This window comes from Girardinichthys multiradiatus, chromosome 23, assembly GCF_021462225.1.
Source record: "Girardinichthys multiradiatus isolate DD_20200921_A chromosome 23, DD_fGirMul_XY1, whole genome shotgun sequence".
NCBI lineage: Eukaryota > Metazoa > Chordata > Actinopteri > Cyprinodontiformes > Goodeidae > Girardinichthys > Girardinichthys multiradiatus.
Window position 1 is genome coordinate 14,681,569 of NC_061815.1, and position 23,791 is coordinate 14,705,359.

The following is a 23,791-nucleotide window of genomic DNA, read 5'->3' on the forward strand; positions in this document are numbered from 1 at the left end:
TATTACTGTGAGTTTGTTGAAAAGTAAATAAATCCTTGTTGAGTGGAACCTAACAATCTAATCATATGTAATCCCCCAGTTTTAGCGGACTTTACCTGGATATTAAACATATACACTTTCACAAGAAAAAAATGGTGCTATTTTTTTGCTCAACAACATCTTTGTTACTATGTTTAGTTACACAGGTTAAGACTGGCGGCTGTATCAAATCACAAACTCAACTGATATTTGTCAGTCCACTCTACTTCTGCCAAGACTAGAGAGAAAATTTCTGGACTATGCTTTAGCTGTGCAGCAGCATCAATGATAGATTGTTTCTGTACTTTCAAGGTCTCTTCAAGGTATAAAAATTACTCCGGCAGACATATGATCTGCTGATTCCCAACATCATCTGATGAGGCAAACTGACACAGCCAGCAGGCTCAAACTTCATGTAGTAACACTGATGTAGTTTGGCTAAAAAAAGCAGCTTAAAATTTTCTAATGGTCTCCTGTGAAAGTGTTGATGTTTGCTGACATAAAATTGTATCTTATGTATTAACATTTGTAATATGAGTTTTTTTAAATGGCTAGAATTAGCTAAAATTGGGGTATGTTGAATAATCTTAATATGTTGAAACATTACTAAAGTGCACTTTGCCCTTTTTTTAAATGCCAGGAGATTTAAATAGAAATCGGATGGATTCTACCAGGTTTTCGAACAGGATAATGGCCTGCACAGAAAAGGCTCACCAGACTCAAAAGTATTATTATTATTTTTTTCTTTGGCCATCTGTCCCTGAATTGAATCCTACAGAAAAGCTGTGGGGTGCACTGAATAAAAGAGAGCATAAGAGAAAAACCCAGGACCATTTGAGATCGAGAGAGGTTATGAAGATGGTCAAAGATCCCTCTCTCTTTATAATCTAACATGGTTAAATGCTACAGAAGAGCTGCCAAATTGGGAAAAGAGGGATGGAGGAGCACAAAATATTGTGCTCGCAGTGATTTTGTGAAAAACTATTGTTTTCTGACACGAGATTTCTTTTTCCAACTGAGTAAATGTACTCAACTTAAAGTTTATATTTTTTTCCAAAATGTGTGGTGTACAATTACTTTACTGCAATAAAATATTTTAACAGCATCCCCAGTTAGGTTGTGTCAAAATCTTTATTGGAAGATGCTATTAAAATTGTCCTCGTCTTTATGTAGATGGCTGACATTACATCAAAACAAGCTGAATATTTGAAGAGTTATGAAATAGATAATTGAAGCCCTTAGCTGTTTTTTATAGGTCAACCCCGACTAACTACCGCTGTATAATTCAGACCTTGGTGTTAATTAGGCGCGCTTTATGATAACTTACAGGAGGATTTTACAGACAGATAATGCACTGATAATGCACTTATATACAGAGAGGTCTCACTCTATCATGCCCACATTTAGAAACCACAGATGCATTAGGAGCAATTTCAGGATCAATATCCAATCCGAGGACATTAAAGCGCACCAGAGCTACAACCACACAGCTCAGTCTGTGTTGAAAACCATAAGATCCATCAGTATTACAAGTCTTCTTTTCACACCTGATTATCATAACTCCAACATAACAGGAATGCAGCAGAAAAACGAGGCCTAATTAAGCTGATAGTGAAAACACCTGTGTGTGTATGTGTGTGTGTGTGTGTGTGTGTGTGTGTGTGTGTGTGTGTGTGGGCTGCTATGAGGAAAACAGAAAGACACTGTGGTGCTGTGAACTTTGAAGACTAACATAAAAAATCAAGGACACACTGCCAAGCCTAAATAATGTTCTCCTTACATATTATTCCCATAATTCCTGTAATTTGTGCTTTGTCGACGAGCAAATACACTACATAAGAGATCATTCCCTTATTTTTAGGGCTTTTCTTTAAGTGTTTTTTGGGCTGCATAAATACCACAGCAGACCTCCTTTTGAAGGAAACGCTGTGAGTTGTTGCAGAAAGGAAAAAAAAAAAAAAACACAGGTGCAGCCAGCATTAATGATGGCCTCATTCCATTGAAATACTGACAGCAAATCAGCATGAAAAATACAAAAGAGCTAGAAGTGGAACACCTGAATGGACTGCAGCCATCAATATTAGTTTTATTATTCACACCCCTGCCTCTCATACTGTATTACAGCAAAGCATCAATGTAATCTACTTATTTTTTCCAAAAACAAAATTATGCAACTTGTAATTTTGATGTGATCCACAGCCGGAAAATTAAATAATTACCCATAAAGGTAACGTTGGCTATCTGTAATAATCACTAAAATTAGATGAATAGGGAGTGAAAAAACTGACTTGCCTCGATAATCAATTTCAGTTTTTCAAATGCTGATGACAGGGTGGAGAAAAGGGCACAAACAGCATGAACCCATCAATCTCTTCCAGCTAGCTGTGAACGTGATGGGGTGTTTTTGTGGTAGCACACAGTCGGATCCTTGAACCAATTAAGCGTTATTTTAATGCCCCAGGACGGCTCATGTTTTTTTTCTTTAATATTTCTCTCCCAGCGAAATTGCTGCTTTACAAATTCAATGAGTAGCAAACCTTGGAGTGATTGGCGAATTCAGTCAAAATATAACTTCACGATGCCTGCATCAGCAATCACACAACACCAAACAACAAACGCTTTAATTCAAACATCACATTTAATCCAAATTATCTTTGCATCCTGAAACAGAGCATTGGTTATTTGTGTTTAGTTTTTTACTAATTAAGGATTTGCACATAAATCAAAAATCAAGGACTGTGGATTGTTGAAAACAATATTCCTTTCATAAAGCTTTAGCAGTCATGCCTTGAATTCTGTTGTGCCACTGCATTCAGTATAAAATATACAAACACAGGAATAGCAGTGCATTGTTGCTCCACTGATACGCTGGCTGGACAGCCCAATATGCGTAAGATCTAGCACATCCAGGGAGATGTATAGTGTTTTGATGAGCTTATATGGCACGTCTTGGACAGGCAACTATAAGGATTTAACAATCCCTGTAGAGACACTTGTCACATCCCCTGGGCTTTTCCCCCTTTTGTCATGAAGTTTTATTTCAACTTCATGATGTTGAAGTAAAACAGCAGCCTTTTATTCTCGAGTGGAGTACCGGCCTGCCCACAGAACTGGCCTCGACTATCTGTGGGGTAGATCACCTTCCTCGGATCACCTTGGGATTAGGCAAGTATCCCCACTGCAATTTAGCCCAGTACAGCGATAATAAAGAGGATGCAGCATATGATATCTGTGCAGCCCCTATTGTGGATGGGATCCTTGAATGAGGGGTCATATTTTCTGGGGTCACCATGTTTTCCATAGGGCTCCTCATTCTCAGGCATGTTGAAACTCCTTTCGTTTCGCCGAACGCAGAGATGTACAAAAAAAAAAGTCTGCTGAACCACAAACATCAAGACATTTGATTGGGGTTTTGTGTGATGTATCAATGCAAAGTAGCGCATAATTGTGAAGTGGAAGGGAAATATTCAAAGATTTTATGTATTTTTTTTTACGAACAGAAATCTGAAAAGTGTGGTGTGCATTTGTGTTTATAGTCAATACCTTGTAAAACCACTTTTTGATGCAATTAAATTTGAATGTCTTTTTCTTTTAGGGTTGCTGTCCCATGGGTTACTCAATCCCAAGTCTTTTGTTGCTTCTAAGGAGTTTTCGTCTATTGACTTGCTCCCTTCCGCTTAAGAAAACATATTCATGACACAATGCTACCACTTCCACGTTACACAGTAAGGTTGTTGCGCTATTTTGGTTTTATTTAACTTGACCACATGTTTGCAGTGTCCCCTACATGAAACTATGACAAACAACTCTGTCAACAGATAATTTCACCTGAGCTGCAAATTGCTGCTCCTCCAGAGATACCATAGGCTTTTTGGCTGCTTCTGTGATCAATGCTCTCCTTGCCTGGCCTGTCTTTATGAGGGGTCAAAGTAACAAAACAAAAATGAACTTGAAATGAATTGAAGGTGTGAAATACTGAACATGGTAAAACTGAGTGACATAAAAACCAACTTGTAATTAATGTTGCCTTTGTGAAAATTACAATCTGTGAATTTGGAGGTAATTAAAATGATAAACATGGTAAATATTAATGTTATAAATATTAAGGTTATCAAATTTAATGTTGCCCATTTTCATTCACTGCCTTGATTTTAGCGCCTCCATTTTTACCACTTCGGTTTTATCATTCATCGGGCTCCCAGTGTAATTTTTGTTACTTCCGGTAGATCGGAATACGGCAGCAGCCCTGGCGCGACAGCAGACTACTTGTAGTCCATCGCCATTCCCGAGCATTTTCAGTTGTAGGCTGTGATATCACTCGCCCTTGTATGGGAATGGGACAATAAACAATTTGCTGAAAGTTCTCTAGGGTCCACAACTCAGCGCTCTCAAAAATTGCCAATATGAATGAGATGCTGTAGGATTATTTTCAAGCTATGTGTGTTGACTATTTGTCAAAGGAGACAAATCAACCAAACTCAGGACTTAACGCAAATAATCACTGATGCGCACCATGGGTTTGTGGTTTAGGCAGTAGCCTGTTATTCAAAAGAGTTCAATATACAAACAAGAGTATATCTTGTATTCCGGTGACATCACCGACCCCCTCCTGGACCCCCTGCAGTTTGCCTACAGAGCCAACAGGTCTGTAGACGATGCAGTCAACCTAGTCCTTCACTTCATCCTCCGGCACCTGGACTCCACAGGAACCTATGCCAGGATCCTGTTTGTGGATTTCAGCGCTGCCTTCAACACCATCGTCATAGCTCTGCTCCAGGAGAAACTCTCCCAGCTGAGTGTGCCCGACTCCACCTGTAGGTGGATAACTGACTTCCTGTCTGACAGGAAGCAGCGCGTGAGGCTGGGGAAGCACGTCTCTGACTCCCTGACCATCAGCACCGGTTCCCCCCAAGGCTGTGTTCTCTCTCCTCTGCTCTTCTCCCTGTACACCAACAGCTGCACCTCCAGTCACCAGTCTGTCAAGCTTCTGAAGTTTGCGGACGACACCACCCTGATCGGACTCATCTCTGATGGTGACGAGTCCGCGTACAGATGGGAGGTGGACCATCTGTTGGATTGGTGCAGCCAGAACAACCTTGAGCTCAACGCTCTAAAGACAGTGGAGATGGTTGTGGACTTCAGGCAGAACCCAGCCCCACCTGCCCCCATCACCCTCTGTGACTCCACAATTGACACTGTGGAATCTTTCCACTTCCTGGGAACCATCATCTCCCAGGATCTCAAGTGGGAGCCAAACATCAGCTCCCTCATCAAGAAAGCCCAGCAGAGGATGTTCTTCCTGCGGCAGCTGAAGAAATTCAACCTGCCAAAGACTATGATGGTGCACTTCTACACAGCTATCATTGAGTCCATCCTCATCTCCTACATCACCATCTGGTACGCCGCTGCTACAGCCAAGGATAAGGGCAGGCTGCAGCGTGTCATTCGGTCTGCTGAGAAGGTGATTGGCTGCAGTCTACTGTCACTCCAGGAACTGTACACCTCCAGGACCCTGAAGCGGGCAGGGAAGATTCTGGCTGATCCCTCCCACCCCGGTCACAGACTCTTTGAGACTCTCCCCTCTGGCAGGAGGCTGCGGTCCATCCGGACCAAAACCTCACGCCACAAGAACAGTTTTTTCCCATCTGCCACCAGCCTTGTTAACAAAGCCCGGAAACCACACTGACACCTGTAAACTGTAACTCGATGCGTTACATTAACGCTCAGCTTGGACTCCTGCTTTACTTGCACTGCCATACTTGCACACTGATCATCTGCACTGTTGTATTGCTCTTGCATCTTATACTGCTCTATATTTACTCTCACTCACTTAAAACTGTGCACATATATTTATATTATATTGTAGATATGTTTATACTGTTTAATTTGTATTGTATTGCACTGACTACGCCAAAACAAATTCCTTGTATGTCCAAAAACGTACTTGGCAATAAAGCTTTTCTGATTCTGATTCTGATTCTGATTCTGATCTTTTCAAAGGCTTATTTCCATGGAAACAAGGAAAAAGACAAATGTGGGTTTCACCTTTCCATCCAGCAGTTATACCAAGCAGTAGGTTCAATATGCTGAACTGGGAATCAAGCGCCTTCTCCGGAAGAGGGAGGGAAAACTGCTCGGTCGACTGACAGCTGCCGAAGCGAGCCGGCGCCAAGAAACACAGAACCTCTTCTTTAAAATTAAGTGGAATCTATTAAACCAAGTTCAACAAACCTACATTCTTGCCTAATAACATCTTAAAAGTTTATTTGGGGGTCACAGAAAGCGTATTGTTTACATTTTTATTCACAATTTTTGTCACCGTCGTCCGCCATTGTTGCCCGAGCTTGACCAATCCACTTCAACCCGCAATGAATCATGGGAAATTGTGGGTCACGGACTATAAAACTCCGCGGTCGCGCCGGGGCTGCTGCCGTATTCCAATCTACCGGAAGTAACAAAAATTACACTGTGAACGCGATGAATGATAAAACCGAAGTGGTAAAAACGGAGGCGCTAAACTCAAGGCAGTGAATGAAAACAGGCAATGCTAAATTTGATAACCGTAATATTTATAACATTAATATTTACCATATTATCATTTTAATGACCTCCAAATTCACAGATTGTAATTTTCACATAGGCAATATTAATCACATGTTGGTTTTTATGGAATTCATTTTTATCATTTTCAGTATTTTACACCTTCAATTGATTTCAAGTTAATTTTTGTTACTTTGACCCCTCATATGTCTTTTTTGGTGGACAAGCATAATTAGATGACTTCTGAAAGCAATTAGACACACCCTAATTTATTTAGGGGAATCATGGTAAAGGGGGACAATTACAAATGTACACATAACCTTTTAGATTTATTTCTGAATTATTTGGAAAACCATGTATCAATATCCTCCCACGTCAAAATCGTGAAATACATCGTCTGTTACATAAATCCCAATGAGATGCATGGAAGCTGAGGCTGTAAAATGATTAAATATGGAAAAGTAAGAGTTCTGAAACCTTTTGCAAGGTACTGCTAGAAGAACCAAGAGATCACTTAAAAATCAAGTGGGAGATAAAGGAATGAAGTGGGAAAGAACATTGATGATAACATTTCCATTGCATCAATTTTACGTTTCAGATTCCTCTGGGTGACAAATCATGCACTCAGGCAGAAGCTTAGATTCAATCTACAAATTCACACAAATCGTTTAGAGGCACATGCCTAATGGCACTAAAACACAAGCTTTGTGCAAAACAAAGAGCGTAAAACTGAAACAAATGCAACTATCAAGCACTTTCTTGCCATATAAAAACCACAATACCCCCGCAGAATGACACAAAGCAAGAGGGATTCATGAAGCTCAGGTCTGAACACTGTCACACATACTGTCTAAAGCCTTTGTCATCAACCTGGGCTGATATATGAGGAAATGCAAACCATATGCACAGCCACTCAAAGTATCATGATTAGATAACAGCCTGCAGGATACCTTGATCACTGCTTTTGAATTTCTGCACCTTCAGGAGCAACAGCTTCAAAGCATCTCGGATAGTTCCAAGGTTAAGAACATCCATTTTTATGAGATCAGTGCTGCAGATTCTAAGTGTTCTGTATTGATGTTGCACCTAGTCCAGAATGAAAAGGTTAGCTGGGGTGAAATACACACAAACCACTTCTAACATCATGTAGTGAGTTGCTACAGGACGTCTCTACCAACCTTCACTGAATTAGCCAATGCTTTGCCCTTCAGCTAGGTGTACCTAATATCACCAAATACTAATCTATGATCACAAATCTATGGAAGCGTCCTGAGGGATGATAAATGTAACTGAAGCCCATGGCACCAGTGTGCAGAAACTCTGAGCAGAAAGAGGGAGGGAGTTCTTCAGCTGCATTTAGCATATTATCCTTACCTCGAGGGTTGTTGAGCGCAGCTTCAGTGGCCTTTCTGCCCTCCCCGCAGTGACTCTGGTCGAAAGGAAGGCATTGCTCCCCCGTTCCTGCAACTACTTCAAGGTTGCGTGCTGGATCCTTGGGCTGCCCGAGGTTCCTCACTCTGTAAACCCTGCGGCTGCTTGTGTCAGACACATAGAGGACCTCACCCACTGGGTCCATGGCCAGATAATACTTATGTGCAGGGCTGGTGCTTGAAAGAGAAGACAGACAAAGTCAGATGAGAATGAGGTAACATGGGTTATATTGGAAGATTTTCCCTTTTTTACAAAAACATTAAACAAGCATTTATGTTTCTTACGTTCCTAGAATTGTTAAGGATTTAACTTCTGCAGTGATACATTGAAGTAGTTATTTGCTGTGTGGTGTTAAAAGTGACTTATTTACATTGTGCTTTTATTCATTGAAGTTTGCAGATATTTTTGACATTTGGCAGCTTTTTTACAGTTCTGCTACTACATTTTAATCAGTTCAATATCTGGACTTTGGCTGTACTTTATCTCACTTCTTTACTTTTTCCTCCATACTGTTGTATGTATGCTGCTGTGGATTTTTTTGTTAATGATCCAGTTTGGCCCAAGCTTTAGCTTTTAGAAAGACAGTCTCACATTTGATTCTAGAATGCTTCGGTATACACAGAAGTTCATTGGTCAACTCAATTACCACTATGTGTCAATGTCACCTAGCTGTGAAAAAAGCCCAAATCATTACACCTCCACCACAGTACCCAACAGCTGGTATAAAGATGTGACTGCTAGCATACTATGTTTGGTTTTATCTAAACTTGGTACTGTGAACTAGAGGCTGACATTTTTTCGGGAGTCCCACGGGTCACGGGATTCCCATGGGAATCCCGCGGGACAGGAGACAGCATCAGTAAAGATTACGTGATTGGGACGGTACAGGATAAAAAATGATCGGGAGCAGATGGGAGCGGGAGCTAACCAATAGGAGGTAAAATAAACTAGGATCAATTGTCCTTGGAAATGTAAAACTGAGACTTTGTTATAAACTTTAAGAAAAAAAAACTTGGATCAACGCCGCCATTGTGTAGTTTTTTTCCAAGAAGCCTATACTATAATGCGAGTCAAACGAACTACAGGTCCTTCTCAAAATATTAGCATATTGTGATAAAGTTCATTATTTTCCATAATGTCATGATGAAAATTTAACATTCATATATTTTAGATTCATTGCACACTAACTGAAATATTTCAGGTCTTTTATTGTCTTAATACGGATGATTTTGGTTTACAGCTCATGAAAACCCAAAATTCCTATCTCACAAAATTAGCATATTATTAAAAGGTTCTCTAAACGAGCTATGAACCTAATCATCTGAATCAACGAGTTAACTGTAAACACCTGCAAAAGATTCCTGAGGCCTTTAAAACTCCCAGCCTGGTTCATCACTCAAAACCCCAATCATGGGTAAGACTGCCGACCTGACTGCTGTCCAGAAGGCCACTATTGACACCCTCAAGCAAGAGGGTAAGACACAGAAAGACATTTCTGAACGAATAGGCTGTTCCCAGAGTGCTGTATCAAGGCACCTCAGTGGGAAGTCTGTGGGAAGAAAAAAATGTGGCAGAAAACGCTGCACAACGAGAAGAGGTGACCGGACCCTGAGGAAGATTGTGGAGAAGAGCCGATTCCAGACCTTGGGGGACCTGCAGAAACAGTGGACTGAGTCTGGAGAAGAAACATCCAGAGCCACCGTGCACAGGCGTGTGCAGGAAATGGGCTACAGGTGCCGTATTCCCCAGGTCAAGCCACTTTTGAACCAGAAACAGCGGCAGAAGCACCTGACCTGGGCTACAGAGAAGCAGCACTGGACTGTTGCTCAGTGGTCCAAAGTACTTTTTTCGGATGAAAGCAAATTCTGCATGTCATTCGGAAATCAAGGTGCCAGAGTCTGGAGGAAGACAGGGGAGAAGGAAATGCAAAAATGCCAGAAGTCCAGTGTCAAGTACCCACAGTCAGTGATGGTCTGGGGTGGCGTGTCAGCTGCTAGTGTTGGTCCACTGTGTTTTATCAAGGGCAGGGTCAATGCAGCTAGCTATCAGGAGATTTTGGAGCACTTCATGCTTCCATCTGCTGAAAAGCTTTATGGAGATGAAGATTTCATTTTTCAGCACGACCTGGCACCTGCTCACAGTGCCAAAACCACTGGTAAATGGTTTACTGACCATGGTATCACTGTGCTCAATTGGCCTGCCAACTCTCCTGACCTGAACCCCATAGAGAATCTGTGGGATATTGTGAAGAGAACGTTGAGAGACTCAAGACCCAACACTCTGGATGAGCTAAAGGCCGCTATCGAAGCATCCTGGGCCTCCATAGGACCTCAGCAGTGCCACAGGCTGATTGCCTCCATGCCATGCCGCATTGAAGCAGTCATTTCTGCAAAAGGATTCCCGACCAAGTATTGAGTGCATAACTGTACATGATTATTTGAAGGTTGATGTTTTTTGTCTTAAAAACACTTTTCTTTTATTGGTCGGATGAAATATGCTAATTTTGTGAGATAGGAATTTTGGGTTTTCATGAGCTGTATGTCAAAATCATCCGTATTAAGACAAAAAAAGACCTGAAATATTTCAGTTAGTGTGCAATGAATCTAAAATATATGAATGTTAAATTTTCATCATGACATTATGGAAAATAATGAACTTTATCACAATATGCTAATATTTTGAGAAGCACCTGTACACGACCCACAAGCCAACAGTGCTTCTGCTCGATGCTTTCCACCTGCGTTCAGGATGGAGGGAGCAAACGCAGGTGGAGAACTGGACGTGGTAAAATTGGATTTGCAACGTAAAGTCAGAAGTAAGGACTTATCTATTAAACTCATAGAACTGACAGGAAAGTTGCAAATATTACCAAACTTAAGGAGAGTAGAATGTAGAGGTGTTAACACGCAGTCTGCTGCTTGTATAAGGTGTTTAGTCGTAATCAAGTTCACCAGTGATTAAGGGACACTTGTAAGGCAAATTCTGGATTGAATCAGGCCTGCATCTCTTCATTCATCAAACCAAAAGTACCATCATGTGTCAAGTCTCATCTGACCAACAAAATTGCTGCATGTGCACTAAAGATTTAAGACCCTTTGCCACAGTAGAGGGGAAAGGTACGGAGCCCGAGAGGGGACATGGGGAAATTTATTTATTTTGCGTCCCCACGCAATACTTTTGCGTTCGGCATTTTGGAACAGGAGCACAGATGACAAACTGCTCATAAAACAAACAGCACTGATATGTCATTGATATGGTTTATTTGTCATATGCAGGTTAACACGCAGTAAACAATGCGATGAAATGCTTAGGATAAAAAGAACCGTTCAAATCATGATAAAAACAAAAGCACTAATGGCGTGCAAAAAAAAAAAGTACACATCATGCAGCAGTAATAAGCAAACAAAGTGTCACAGATGTGGTTTCGTGCAGCATTATTGTCCAGAGTTCAGTAGTTTGTTTGACAGCTTTTTAGTCTTTTAGTCTGATTTGAAGGTAATTTTATTTAAGGCCGATTTCAAAATAAAATTCAATAAATCTCAAAACGGGTGTACTGTTTGTTTCATTTTTGCAGTTATCTGGTTTGGAAACTATCCCACAAAGTATTGCGAAATAATGCAAAGACTATTGCGTGAGAACGCAAAAAGTATTGCGTGGGAACGCAAAAAGAGAAAAAATCCCCCCTTGTCCCCTCGCGGACTCCGTATAGAAAGGCTTCATCAAGGGAAGATATTAAATAAATATTTTGTGAAATAGAAAAAAATTGAATGTACCATTAAATGTACAATTTATTTAATACATCATTAAATATTAAGTGTACCACTAATTACGTCATGTCGTCTTTAAAATTATACTTAATTATTCAGTGGCACATTTAATTGCATAATAGTCCATTTCATGATATAATGGTACATTTATTGTTTCTAATGATGTATTAAATAAATAAATACCTTTAATTTAATGGCACATTTAATTTTACATTTCTTTCATCATACATTTACTTCACTTATGGGACATTCACAACATTTATTTATTTTATGATGATTTTATTGTATTAATTTTGTCCAGTTTGACCCTCCATTCTTGATGTCTGTATAAGAGGTCATGTCAGAATTTGAAACAGGTGAGCTGGAGCAAACAAACATCTAAAACCTGCAGGGAAGGGGTCCCTGAGGACCAGGGCTGTGAACCATTGAGGTACAGTTTCTAAATTGTGAAGGTAATTCACAATGCCTTTTTGCACTTTTATTCAACAAGTACAGTTCTCTTACTAGGTGCATTTTTCTTTCGTTTCAGCAACTTGAAACATAAAAGTAATGTCATTGTTCAAAGGAAACAATCACTTAATAAATGAGTAAAATACAACTATGTACATTTTATTTATTCAAGGCATGGTCTGTTTCCTTGTTTGGTATTTTATTATTTCTTCATTATTATTCTTTTTACTTTAACTGGCCTTTACTACAGCTAAAAACAGGCACCTAACTGGTCCTTCAAACAAAGAAATTGCCAAAAGACTAAATGGAGAAAACAAAAAGTCATACTACTGTTTTGGCTTTCACCTGGCAAACTTCTGAAGAAAAAACACTTGTTCAGTATTTTTTTGGACTGTTTAACCTTTCACACTATGATGGCTCTAGAGGGTGTTCTAAAAAGACTGTACGTCCGATACTCCGATACGATCTTTCATTTTTATTATCCTTCATTTTTATTGATTACATCTAAGCTACAGTTCTGCTACACGGTACATACAGGAACCATCAAGTTTCCGGTTTTTAACTTACGAACTGACTCCACCTTTTTTACTGCTGTTCAAACAGAGGTTTCAAATAGAGGTTTGAAGACACAAAAATGGATCAGTTTTATTGCATTTATGACATGCATCCATCTAGAAGAAGCAAGAACATGAAGCTAAGTAGGGCAAAGAATATTTCCCAAACAGAATCTGATGAAGCCAATTTTTCTAAGATGATGTTCAGGCTCCATCCATCCATCCATCCATCCATCCATATCCATCCATCCATCCATCCATCCATCCATCCATCCATCCATCCATCCATCCATCCATCCATCCATCCAAGCACACACTCATACCTAAGGGTAAAGAGCCTAATATGCATGTTTTAGGACTGTGAGAGGAAGCCAAAGTACCCAGAGCGAACCCACGCATATGCATGGGGTGAACATTCAAACTCCATGCAGAATGACCCCAGGTTGGGAGTTTAACCCTGGACTTTAGTGCCGGAAGGCAACAGTGCTAATAACTGCAATACCATGCAACACATAGAGACTTTCTTTGAAATTTCTTTGCCTTTTCGGCTGCTTTTACGTAGTAGCACAGCTTTAAATGCTCGGCATTGCTTGGCATGATTCGAAAGGGCATATCTAACAATTTGGGAGGAAAAGGGGAGTTTGAAATGTTACCATTACAAAAAGTACTATCTAATGCAATCATATTTCTTCACAGTCAGTTTACTCTCATTGTGTACAAAGTGACGGCTTATGATATTTTGTCAACCACTGATAGCCTTATTAACATATTTGTGCCCTTAGTGCACCCTCGTCAGCACTCTTCTCTCCTGCTTTTGGCTGTAGCCTCACAGCGACAACAGACCTTGCCTTCTCCTATGTGGAAGCAGCCAAAATACCTCAACACGACTAAACTTCTCGGACTCTACTTGTCAACGATGTAGTTCGCTGAGTCTTACGTCTTTTCTTCTTTGGAGAACTCAGTTTTTTCCCTCTTTTTTCAGTGATGTCTTACCTGTTACCTGAAGTAAGAGGCTACAGCTCCAGTCGCACAATTGGTCCAGCGTGGAGCAACTCCTCTTATCATTGACTATTCATCTTGTCTGTATATTGAAGGTCTATATCGACCCTTTCTCATATGTCTATTGAGGAAAAAGTCTATCGAGATATATATTGCTATTGTTTTATTGCCCACCTCTAATTCCAACTTGTGAATATTCCTTCCTAATGTCGAACAATAAACTTTAGGTTATTATGGGTAGCAACAGCTAGTTCTGTAGGGTCATTGCTAAGGTCTTTCTTCCTTATCATAGTTTTAACACACACCTGAATGCTCTAGATCAGCAAGCTGCTAAACTCCAGCTTTTATAGAGATGATCAAATCTCCTAGTTATCAAACATTGCTATAAATCACAACACCTATAGGTGCACTTCCTCTTCCATCCTTTGGAAAAAGAAATGGTTTACTTAGATGCACTGAAAGTAAAAAAAACTTGTTTTTTTCCATGACTGTATAACAAAATTTTAAAAAGCTAAAAAACTAGCTAAAGTTATAATACTGTACTGCCAATGTTTAACTTTCAACCAAAAGCAACAGAGATTCAAGTTTTTGTCAATAGAAAAATAAACTGTTACTACACGCTATATACTACAAATGCTTTTTTTTTCTCAAAAAGGTGTTTCTGTTGAAAAATAAAACTAATTGTATCAGATGTGGAGAACTACTACAGCAAACACATTGGGAACTGTAAGCTGACTATTTTGTAGCAGCTGCCTTTTAGGTCGTCTCTAAATTAGCGGTTTCTTGTAGTTCTTTTACATATGTTGAGCCATTTTCTCTCTTTGCTATGAAAGGTCTCTTATTCCAAGTGTGAGTTTAAGTTGACATCAAACTCAATGCAGGTGTGTTGAAAATGGTAGTTTTTAAATGTATGTTTCGGGTTTTTATTCTTCTGATGTGCCCTTCTGAACGCTCTGACATTGGACAGTCTGTTAAGTGCAAGTATAAAATAAAATCAATAAGTTCTGCACTGATTCAGGGTAGCTTGCACCATTGCAGTAAAGCAGTCCAAGTGGAGATGGTGCCCTTTTCTTAGAAGGTTTGATTGTTTTCTTTTATAACCTGCTGCAATGCAGCACATTTTATCAGGAGAGGTATACATTCTATGAAACAATGAATGAGCTCAGTCACAACAATACATAAACCCCTCTTTGTTCTTTTCCCACAATTCAGACTGTCCTTTTAATCAGTATAGTGACAGTGTTGACCTGCTACCAAATTCAAGATGTCTCTTATGTGTTATACAAGCCTCATCTCAAACAGCAAGTTGTTTTCATCATTCCAAAAAGTAAGTAACCTTAATTACCAATTCTTGCTTGAACAGGTTTTTTTTTCAACCCAATGATCTTGTAAAACTCTTGAACCAGCTTGCATTCGTTTGAGGGCGAGTTTCCACTTATAATTTGGTTTTCTGGCTTAGACTGATAGAAAACACTGCTTTGCTGTGAAGTTTTGCTTTAATCTTTTTTTTTCTTCATATTGAACAAACAAATGCCTCGTAAATAACAAATGGATAAGTTTTTTTTATTATTATTTTTGTTGACGGACCTCGCAAACTTGCAAACCAGTGCTGTAAGGCGCACTAATTGGATCCTATTAGGCAGAGATGTCACAAAGAAATCGTGAATTGTATAAAGGAGTTGAAGTATTGTTTGAAGTTGTTGTGTCACAAGCAAAGATATTTTCAAAAGAACTGAAGGTTGGTGTGCCTTTAATGAACTGCAATGACGAGCACAGCTACTAATTTTTGAGGAGCGAGGTAAGCCTGGAGTCAGGAGTCATGTACTGAATGCGTTGATCTGTTGTGTCTGTTTATAATTTAACCACGCTGGAGTTTGTTTAGGAACTTGTTTGGTGTGCACCAAGCATATATGACAGTCCACATATTTATTCAAATCTCCTGCGCTTACATAACTAATACTGTCAAGTGTGAATACATTTTAGCCATTTTGAAAGATGTTTGTAGAAAGAATATTCAGCTCTTTGTTCATAAAAACATGTTTATATTAGACATAGGCATCATAGTATAAAGTATTTTAAACAAGATGCCAGAGAAAGTGCCATTGTGACTTGAGTTTTCTATGGCTGTATGACAGATAGAACCACTCACACATGAATTTTACAGCAGAACCATTTTTTAATTAATTTATTCTTTTAAAACACGAATGGTTCGGTGTCTATGTGCATTTTTCGGGTCACTTAACTCATTTACTTTGGTGATATGCTTTGTGCATTTCAGGATATTTTTTTTTCATGATGTTTTCTTGCTAGAGACTGAAGAATGAAATCCATTGAATGTATATTTATTTGTCAATAATGTATCTTCTGCTATCCTAAGTACAAAAGGGTAGTGCACCATTGTCTTCTCAATATTATTGCTTAAAAATGTCAAAATAATTAAAGTAAATGCTATAACATTACTAAAACTATTCTAATCATTGCTATTGTATTTCTGGAACAGTACAGATAATTGTTACCTCTGTTTAAATGAAAGAAATTAGATCATGATATACATTTCTTTAATTTTTGGTGTAAATCTATACTATACTATAAAACCATGGTAACACATACTCCTAGGATTTGACCTTTCATCTGCAAGAGACTCTTTTCTACATTACTTCAAATAGTCTCATCCTAGACTAGATATAATCAAAACAAACTTTCATTCCCACTGTTAATGAACAGGTTTTTGAAAACTACGGACAATGCAAAATCTGGTTTGAAAGATGCTAAAACATAAAAACTTCCTCCTAAGACAAGACATATAATTGATTTTGTTAAGGTTAATAGTCCAGGGAGCTTTAAAGTAATCCACAAGTTACAAAATATTTCAATATTGATTGCTAAGGTGTTAACTTTGAATATCTTTTATACAGTGGAATGATTACATAATTTGAAATGGCTTGTGAAATCAGCCTCAGTCAGGAAACAGTTAACGTGGCTAAAGTTACAGATTGTTGACATTTTTGAAACTAAAATCTGTCTAAAAGCTGTTTTAGGAAAAACAGTAGAATTCAACAGTAGTCTCTTTAATTGCCTGTATGTAGTGTTTTTATAATAAGTACGGCTTTAAAATAAACAGCGTTACTAATGGTGTAACTTTTTTCAGTAACGAGTATTCAAACAAATTACTTTTTCCATCATTACAACTCCGTTACCGACAAGTAAATGGGGCGTGTTATAAACTAAAGCTACTCATTGAAGCTCTTGTCATCTGTGGTGGCTCACAGCCACAGAAGCTTAGCTTTTTTTCTGGTGAAGGAAGGAGCGAGGGGTGAGACAATCGCTTAAGTGACGATGATTGGCTGAGGTCAAATAAGCTTTCATGGTAAGCCAATCAGATGCAGTGTTCAGTTTACAACCTTAGAAAAAAAATCAAAATCTGTAGACATATTTAAACTTAAAAAAACGCAATAGTTACTTTCCCTGTTAACTAGTTACTTTTACAGTGGAGTATCTCAGTTACTAACTAAGGTTTCTATTTGGGAGAAGAAACTAGTGACTACTGAAGAAACTAGTAAAGAAACTATAACTAACTATAACTAACATGCCCAACACTGACTATGTGTGATATGAGTCTAATTTTATCTTAATCCAAGTCTGATTGATTGTTCACTCCATCATGACATCTTCTATTGCTACTGAGCTTCAGAATCTATCAAAAAGACCTGCCCGCTTGAGTCATAGAGAGGACTGACTTTATGTTTTTTTATTGTTCATGTTGCTTATGTAGCATGGAAGGAAGAAAACAATTAATTCAACCAAAAATCCCTCACTTATTAATTTTATTTATATATATATTTTATTTTATTATTTTTGCTGTCATTCATTTTTATCTTAAGATTATTATTTAAACAAATTCTATGTAATAATTCTGGAGAAGTTTAGTTTTTTTTTTTCGTGGTTGTGACCTGTGACATCACTTCCTCCTTCACCAGACCGTTCATGGCTGTTATGGAGGAAGAATAAACACGCCATCAGTTAGGCTGACCTGGAACTCCTGAGCCATCTTCATTACACAACGCAGAGCTTTATTGGTGGTTTGGGTGGTGTGACGAGGTGGCCGGATACATTGGTGCCATGACCCAGATAGATCATGGATCAACAGCTTGGTCGCTAATCATCATGAAGAGGTTCATTTAAAGAAGGTCGCCTCAAAGCTATGCTGTCACACAGTTGAAAGAACTTTGAGGAAAACAAAAAAAGTTTTTTTTTTTTACTGCACTCCTTTGTTTATTGTGTGGCTCAACTAACTTTAATAACTTAACTATCTGTATTTCACTGCAATATAGGGCTGTTTTTTTTCCTTTTCAAAATGGTTTTCGAAATTTGGAGAAGAAGATGTTGCGGCAACAACTGGTTATGCTCTAGGTCTAGGCAGAGGAAGGTTTTTGAGGGAGCTTTGTAATACTCCTGTCAGAAATTCAGGCAACGTTGGCTCACCAGCCTTTAGTTCCACTCGGTTACACTTACATTGTACAGTAAAGTATGTTAGTATGTTTATGTGAAGTTTTTGCAAGTTTACTTTTCCACCAGAAATTACATGGACAATCCATCCATCCATCCATCCATCCATCCATCCATCCATCCATCCATCCATCCATCCATCCATCCATCCATCCATCCATCCATCCATCCACACACTCATACCTAAGGGTAAAGAGCCTAATATGCATGTTTTAGGACTGTGAAAGGAAGCCAAAGTACCCAGAGCGAACCCACGCACATGCACGGGGTGAACATTCAAAGTCCATGCAGAAAGACCCCAGGTTGGGATTTTAACCCAGGACTTTATTGCTGGAAGGCAACAGTGCTAATAACTACACTACCATGTAACACATAGAGACTTTCTTTAACATATTGTAGTCTTTAGGCTTCCTATACCCACTTATCCGTGCAACGTTACTGGTGGGGGGTTGTGCGGGCTTGCTGGTGCCTACCTCCAGCAGTCATTGGATGAGGGGCAGGGTACACCCTGGATAGGTCAACATTTAATCACAGAGCAACATAGAGTAGAATGGGTCAAACAACCATCCTCGGACACTCACGTCTAAGATCAGTGAACCTAACTGGCATGTTTTTGGACTGTGGGAGCAAGCAGGGGTACTCAGAGGGAACCCACACATCTACAGGGAGAACATGCAAACTCCATGCATAAAGATCTCGGGTTGGGATTCAAACACAGAATCATCTTGCAGCAAGGTAACAGTGCTAACAGTTGTGCCACCATGCAGCTCAATTGAAGAATCTTCCAGGTATTTTTTAGCAATCTGTCTAGGGGAGTTTCTTATTGTTGTATAAATATTATGGCCCTAGCATGCGCCTAAATTGGAACCACTCAGCTGTCCATTGACCTGTGCAAGAACTGACAGCTGGTTCCAAATCTTAGTTTAATCAATTGTTTTTTTTTAATTACAACTTAGAACAAGGCTCTGAAATCTGTAATTGTTATTCTTCAATGAAATTGACAATGATCTTAATAAGTTTCAGTTTTTAATCAGTTAATCAGTAGGATTTTGAGCATTCAATTCCAGGTCAAAAAATCTCCCCATTAATTAAGGATCTGTAAGTATGTTTTTAGTATTGTGTTCATTTCTTTTATTGCTTAGGTAATCATTGGTGAGTAGATATTGGCTGATGGTGAGATGTTTCTAAATATATCTCATACCTGACCCATATCTAGTAGGTATGACTAGGCTCATTGGTTACCTTATGGTTAATAGTTGTTTCTACTGAGGTTAAGTGGTTGGTTTAATGTGAGTTTAGATGTTATAAGCTTAGGTCATCTATTTGCCAGCATAAATTACATTTATTCACATGTCAGGCAGAGACAAGGAGCTGCATGTGAAAGCACATACGTATACGCAAACCATAGGTTAGGTTGAAAATGTGTAATCCATGCATGAGTAATTCTTACCACAAGCTACATCCGCACACATTTTTATTTAGATCTAACACCTCGAAGACCAGTGGTGCATTTTTAAAATGTGCCATATTTCATCACTCATATCTTATGCATGCATGTATCCCAGACAGTGTTTCTGCTTTTGATGTTATGTTATGTATATTTTATTTGATGGCTTTAACTGTTATTTTCATAATTTTTTAGGGGCATATTTACTAGGATATAGCAAACAAAGTAGTGACAGGAGAAGAAAAGTAGAGCAATAACAAAGGAGGAATAATGTGAAACCCAGACAGCTACTGCAGCTAAACCTGGCCAAAGCTGAATAAGTCATGCGGACATATTATTTTATTAAAAGTGAAGCTACTGCTTATTGCGCTGAGGTCTCAGATGTGACGCATGTTTATGTTACCATTTCTTTAGTCATCAGTGCAGGACTCATGCTCACGTTGGCATACCCTGAACATTGATTTCATTTACCTCTAAACTGCACTCTGCTAGTGCACAATGAATGCCAACACTGTCAGCATTCAGCTGCAAATGAAGGACTTGACTTACTGACATACAATGGCGGCAGTTCATGAATTACAAAACCTTTGATATTACAGGGCTATTGTGTCTGACTATTGAGACCTGAACACAATGATCTCCCAAAAAACAAAGGGGAATTTTAATTTTGCACTTTAAACACAGCTAACTGACTTCAAAGAAATACTTTGTACTCTGAAATCCAATGTCAGCTGGGGTCTGGTCAAAGGCTTTCTGCTAATTAAACCTAAAGACATCCTGTTGAAGTGCTTTTTTCTTTGGTTATTCATTGAAATGTCAGGAAACAAATTATGGTGGCATGCTTTTGTATCTTCAATATGTTAGCTCATTTATCCAACAAACCTTTGTGTAGTAGTTAAAAGATTCCTAAAACGTTCCTGTGATTCGCCCTGCAGGTAAATGCTTTTTTTCCATGCTAACCTTTAGTATTAAAAGTTAAAGCATTCGTTTGATAATAGCCTCCACCTTTCCGCAAACCTTAAAAATAAAAACAAGACAAAAAGACAAACCAGAGAGGGGTGCTGTCAGTCATAGAGTCCATTAAGTGCATAACTGTTTACAGAGTTCAGCCCTGAAATGCGTATCAATAATTTAAATGGGATCCCCTGAGAGTTTTTCACTGACTTTCAGAATGTGCCACAGTTTAGCACAGCTTAGGAAATTTCCTGGGCTTCTTAAAGGCATTTGCACAGTGCATATAACTGACTGCCTATCATTTCCTTGGGATTTTTGCTTAGTTCGATCCTCATGTTTCTGAAAGCATTCATTCTCTGCAGGGAGAATGAATAACAGCAACAGCCACATAACAGACAGTCCCCCTCCAGCCCTTCCTGCTTCCTTCCACATCTAATGACAAAACAATGATCAGAGTTGATCTACCGCAGCTATTCTTTTCTGTCTCTCTAAATCAACCATTTGGGCAATCAGATAACATAGTTAATAAGCTTTCCTCTTTGAACAGACTCAGAAAGAGACAAAATATACAGGGGTTTTGAGTTGAGTACTTCCCATAGTTTCCTTTCAGAAAGCACCTTGTTTTGAAGCCCCTTTTAGCTGATAGGCACTTTTCTGGGAAGATTGCATCATGAAAAGCTTTGAAAGTTGAATAGGAATGAATTATTAATGTATCTGACTTTGGTAAAACAATGGAAGAGAATAAAGAAGAAACACTAACATACTGATAACAGTGAAAAGCAGCTGTGGAGAAAAAGAAGAAAGCAGGAACTAAAAATGAAACCTCCAGGGTACTGCAGAAAGAGTCTCCAAAGTGCCCTAAGAAGAATTCAGTTCATGCAAACTAAACCAGGGATTCCAGATCTTCTATTCACACGTTCTCCCACATAAAACAGATCCTCAACTGCCCCACAAGAGTTTCTGCCTAGACTGGTTTATTTCATGTGAATTTTAGACGACACAAGACTGCTGACATTTGACATTTAGAGTATTTAGCAAAATAAACATCTAATTCCTTCCAATTTAAATGGTGTATTCCTTACCACTTTTTAGCTGTTTGAAGCTCTTATGTAGTCCCTTATGACTAAATGGTTTGTTTGCAGCAGATATTGACTCCCTGATTCATGTAATTGCTTCAGATAAAACATCGTTTTGTGTTGATTTAACAATTTATCAGTTAGTTTCTCTTTCAGTTTGACTTCTAAACTGCTCTCCTTGGGCACTGCAGTGCCTTGCAAAGGTTTTCATCCCCTTAGAACAATATTTTGTCACGTTTCAGCTAACTTCAGTGTGTCCTGTTGGGATTTTATGTGAGAGGCCAACACACAGTGGCACATATTCTTTAAAAAAATCTGAATAGTGTGGTGTGAGTTTGTGTTCAGCCACTTTAGTCTCACACCTGTGTGTTATTTAATAACAGTATGAATGCAGCAGAGCTTTGTTTGAGAACATTACAGAATAAATAAAATGATGAAGACCAAGCAACACTGCAGGAGGTCAGGAATAAAGTTGTGGAGTTTAAAACAGAGGTTAGATTGTAAAACAACATAAAAGCTTTAAACGTCTCAAAGAGCACAACTCAATCATCATCTGAAAATAGAAAATGTATGTTACAACTGCAACCCTATTAATGAAGAACATTATGGAGAACCTTGAGCATCCTCTTCATCAGACTGTTGTACAACAACAAAGTGTCTTCAGTCAGAGGCTTCTTCAGATTTGCTGTAAGACACACCTCTATAGGAGATCCTTCTTGCCCACAGCTATCAGTATCTATGACAGCTCTTTGAAGAAACCTGCATAATATGAGCTGCAACAACATTTAATTTCTCTATGGGATTAATAAAGTATTTATGAATTTGAATTGAACGCCACCCAGATAGATAGCGAGATAACCATTGATCAGAAAAGCAGCCATGAGGACCCAAGCTAATTCTGGACGAGCTGTAAAGATCTGTTGCTCAGCGGAAGAAGCATTTGAAAGCCTAACTACTAACTGTGCACAAGCAGCAAGAAGAAAGTCAGTGTTGAAACAATGCATGTCGAAAAAGGTGCCCTGGTCAGATGAAACCGAAAATACCTCATAAAACACTATAGAGGGCGCTAATTTTATTTTGTTGTTTTGTTTGTTTTGGGATTTTGAAGATACAATTCATCCTTTCAAATGATTTTTTTATCTGTTTATATTTTTCCTTCAGTTTCAGAGAAATATACAATGAAATAAATAAATTTAGGTGGAAAAAAACAGAAAATGAAAAATGAATAAAAAGGAGCTACAATGGACTGATTTCAATCAAAGTATAATTATGTGCTAGAATGGCTCAGTCAAAGTCCAGACTGAAATTTACCTTAGAATCTATAGCAAGAGCTAAAAATTAATGTTTCCATCCCATCTGTCTTTGTTATTATGTAAGGAAGATTCGGAAGAATATTCAGTTTCTAGATCTGCAAAGCTAGTAGAGAACCCAAAATAAATTGCAACTGTAATTACAGTGACAGCTGGCTCTATAAAGTATTCCTAAGAGGGGCCAAATACAATTCATGCTCATTCCTTTTCACAATCGTGTATTACATTGGGCTGGCCTGTCACATAATATCAAACATGCTGAAGTTTGTTGTCATTATGTAACGAAATTTTAAAAGAGGTTTACTGGGTATGAATACTTTTCTAGGCACTGTAGCTTTATGTATTATAGTTACATCCATTTCATTTCATCGAAACTATTTCTTACCTTCTGTATTTACTTAAACAGCTTCACATTCTTTCTGATTTAAACTCTGGCAACTGCAGCGGTACCCTGCTGAGGTGGATGTCCCCCAGTTGGGAAACAAGGGGGTACATCCACAGGCTGAGGCTTTACGGCCTGAAATTATACTTATATTTGCATATTTACGTTTTTACAGTACATGCGGACATATGTACACACTGTTTATATTGGCCTGTAACTTTAGCACCTTGGGAATACAGCTTCCTAAAAAAGAACTCTGTTTTGAAATTGGATAAACCATCTCCCCCTCAAAAACACCCAGAAGCACAATGACACACGCACAGACATGGTTGGCTCAACATAACCCAAGATAGCTGA

The 23,791-nt window shown here is 38.7% G+C and overlaps 1 protein-coding gene across 1 annotated transcript in view; it reads right to left on the minus strand.

The window, feature by feature from the left end:
* Positions 1 to 23,791, minus strand: part of tenm1 (teneurin transmembrane protein 1) — a 311,171-nt gene that overhangs the window by 74,627 nt on the left and 212,753 nt on the right. The window contains exon 21 of the mRNA XM_047354352.1: positions 7,933 to 8,165. Coding sequence (XP_047210308.1) covers positions 7,933 to 8,165 — 233 coding nt within the window. The remainder of the gene's footprint in view (positions 1 to 7,932; positions 8,166 to 23,791) is intronic.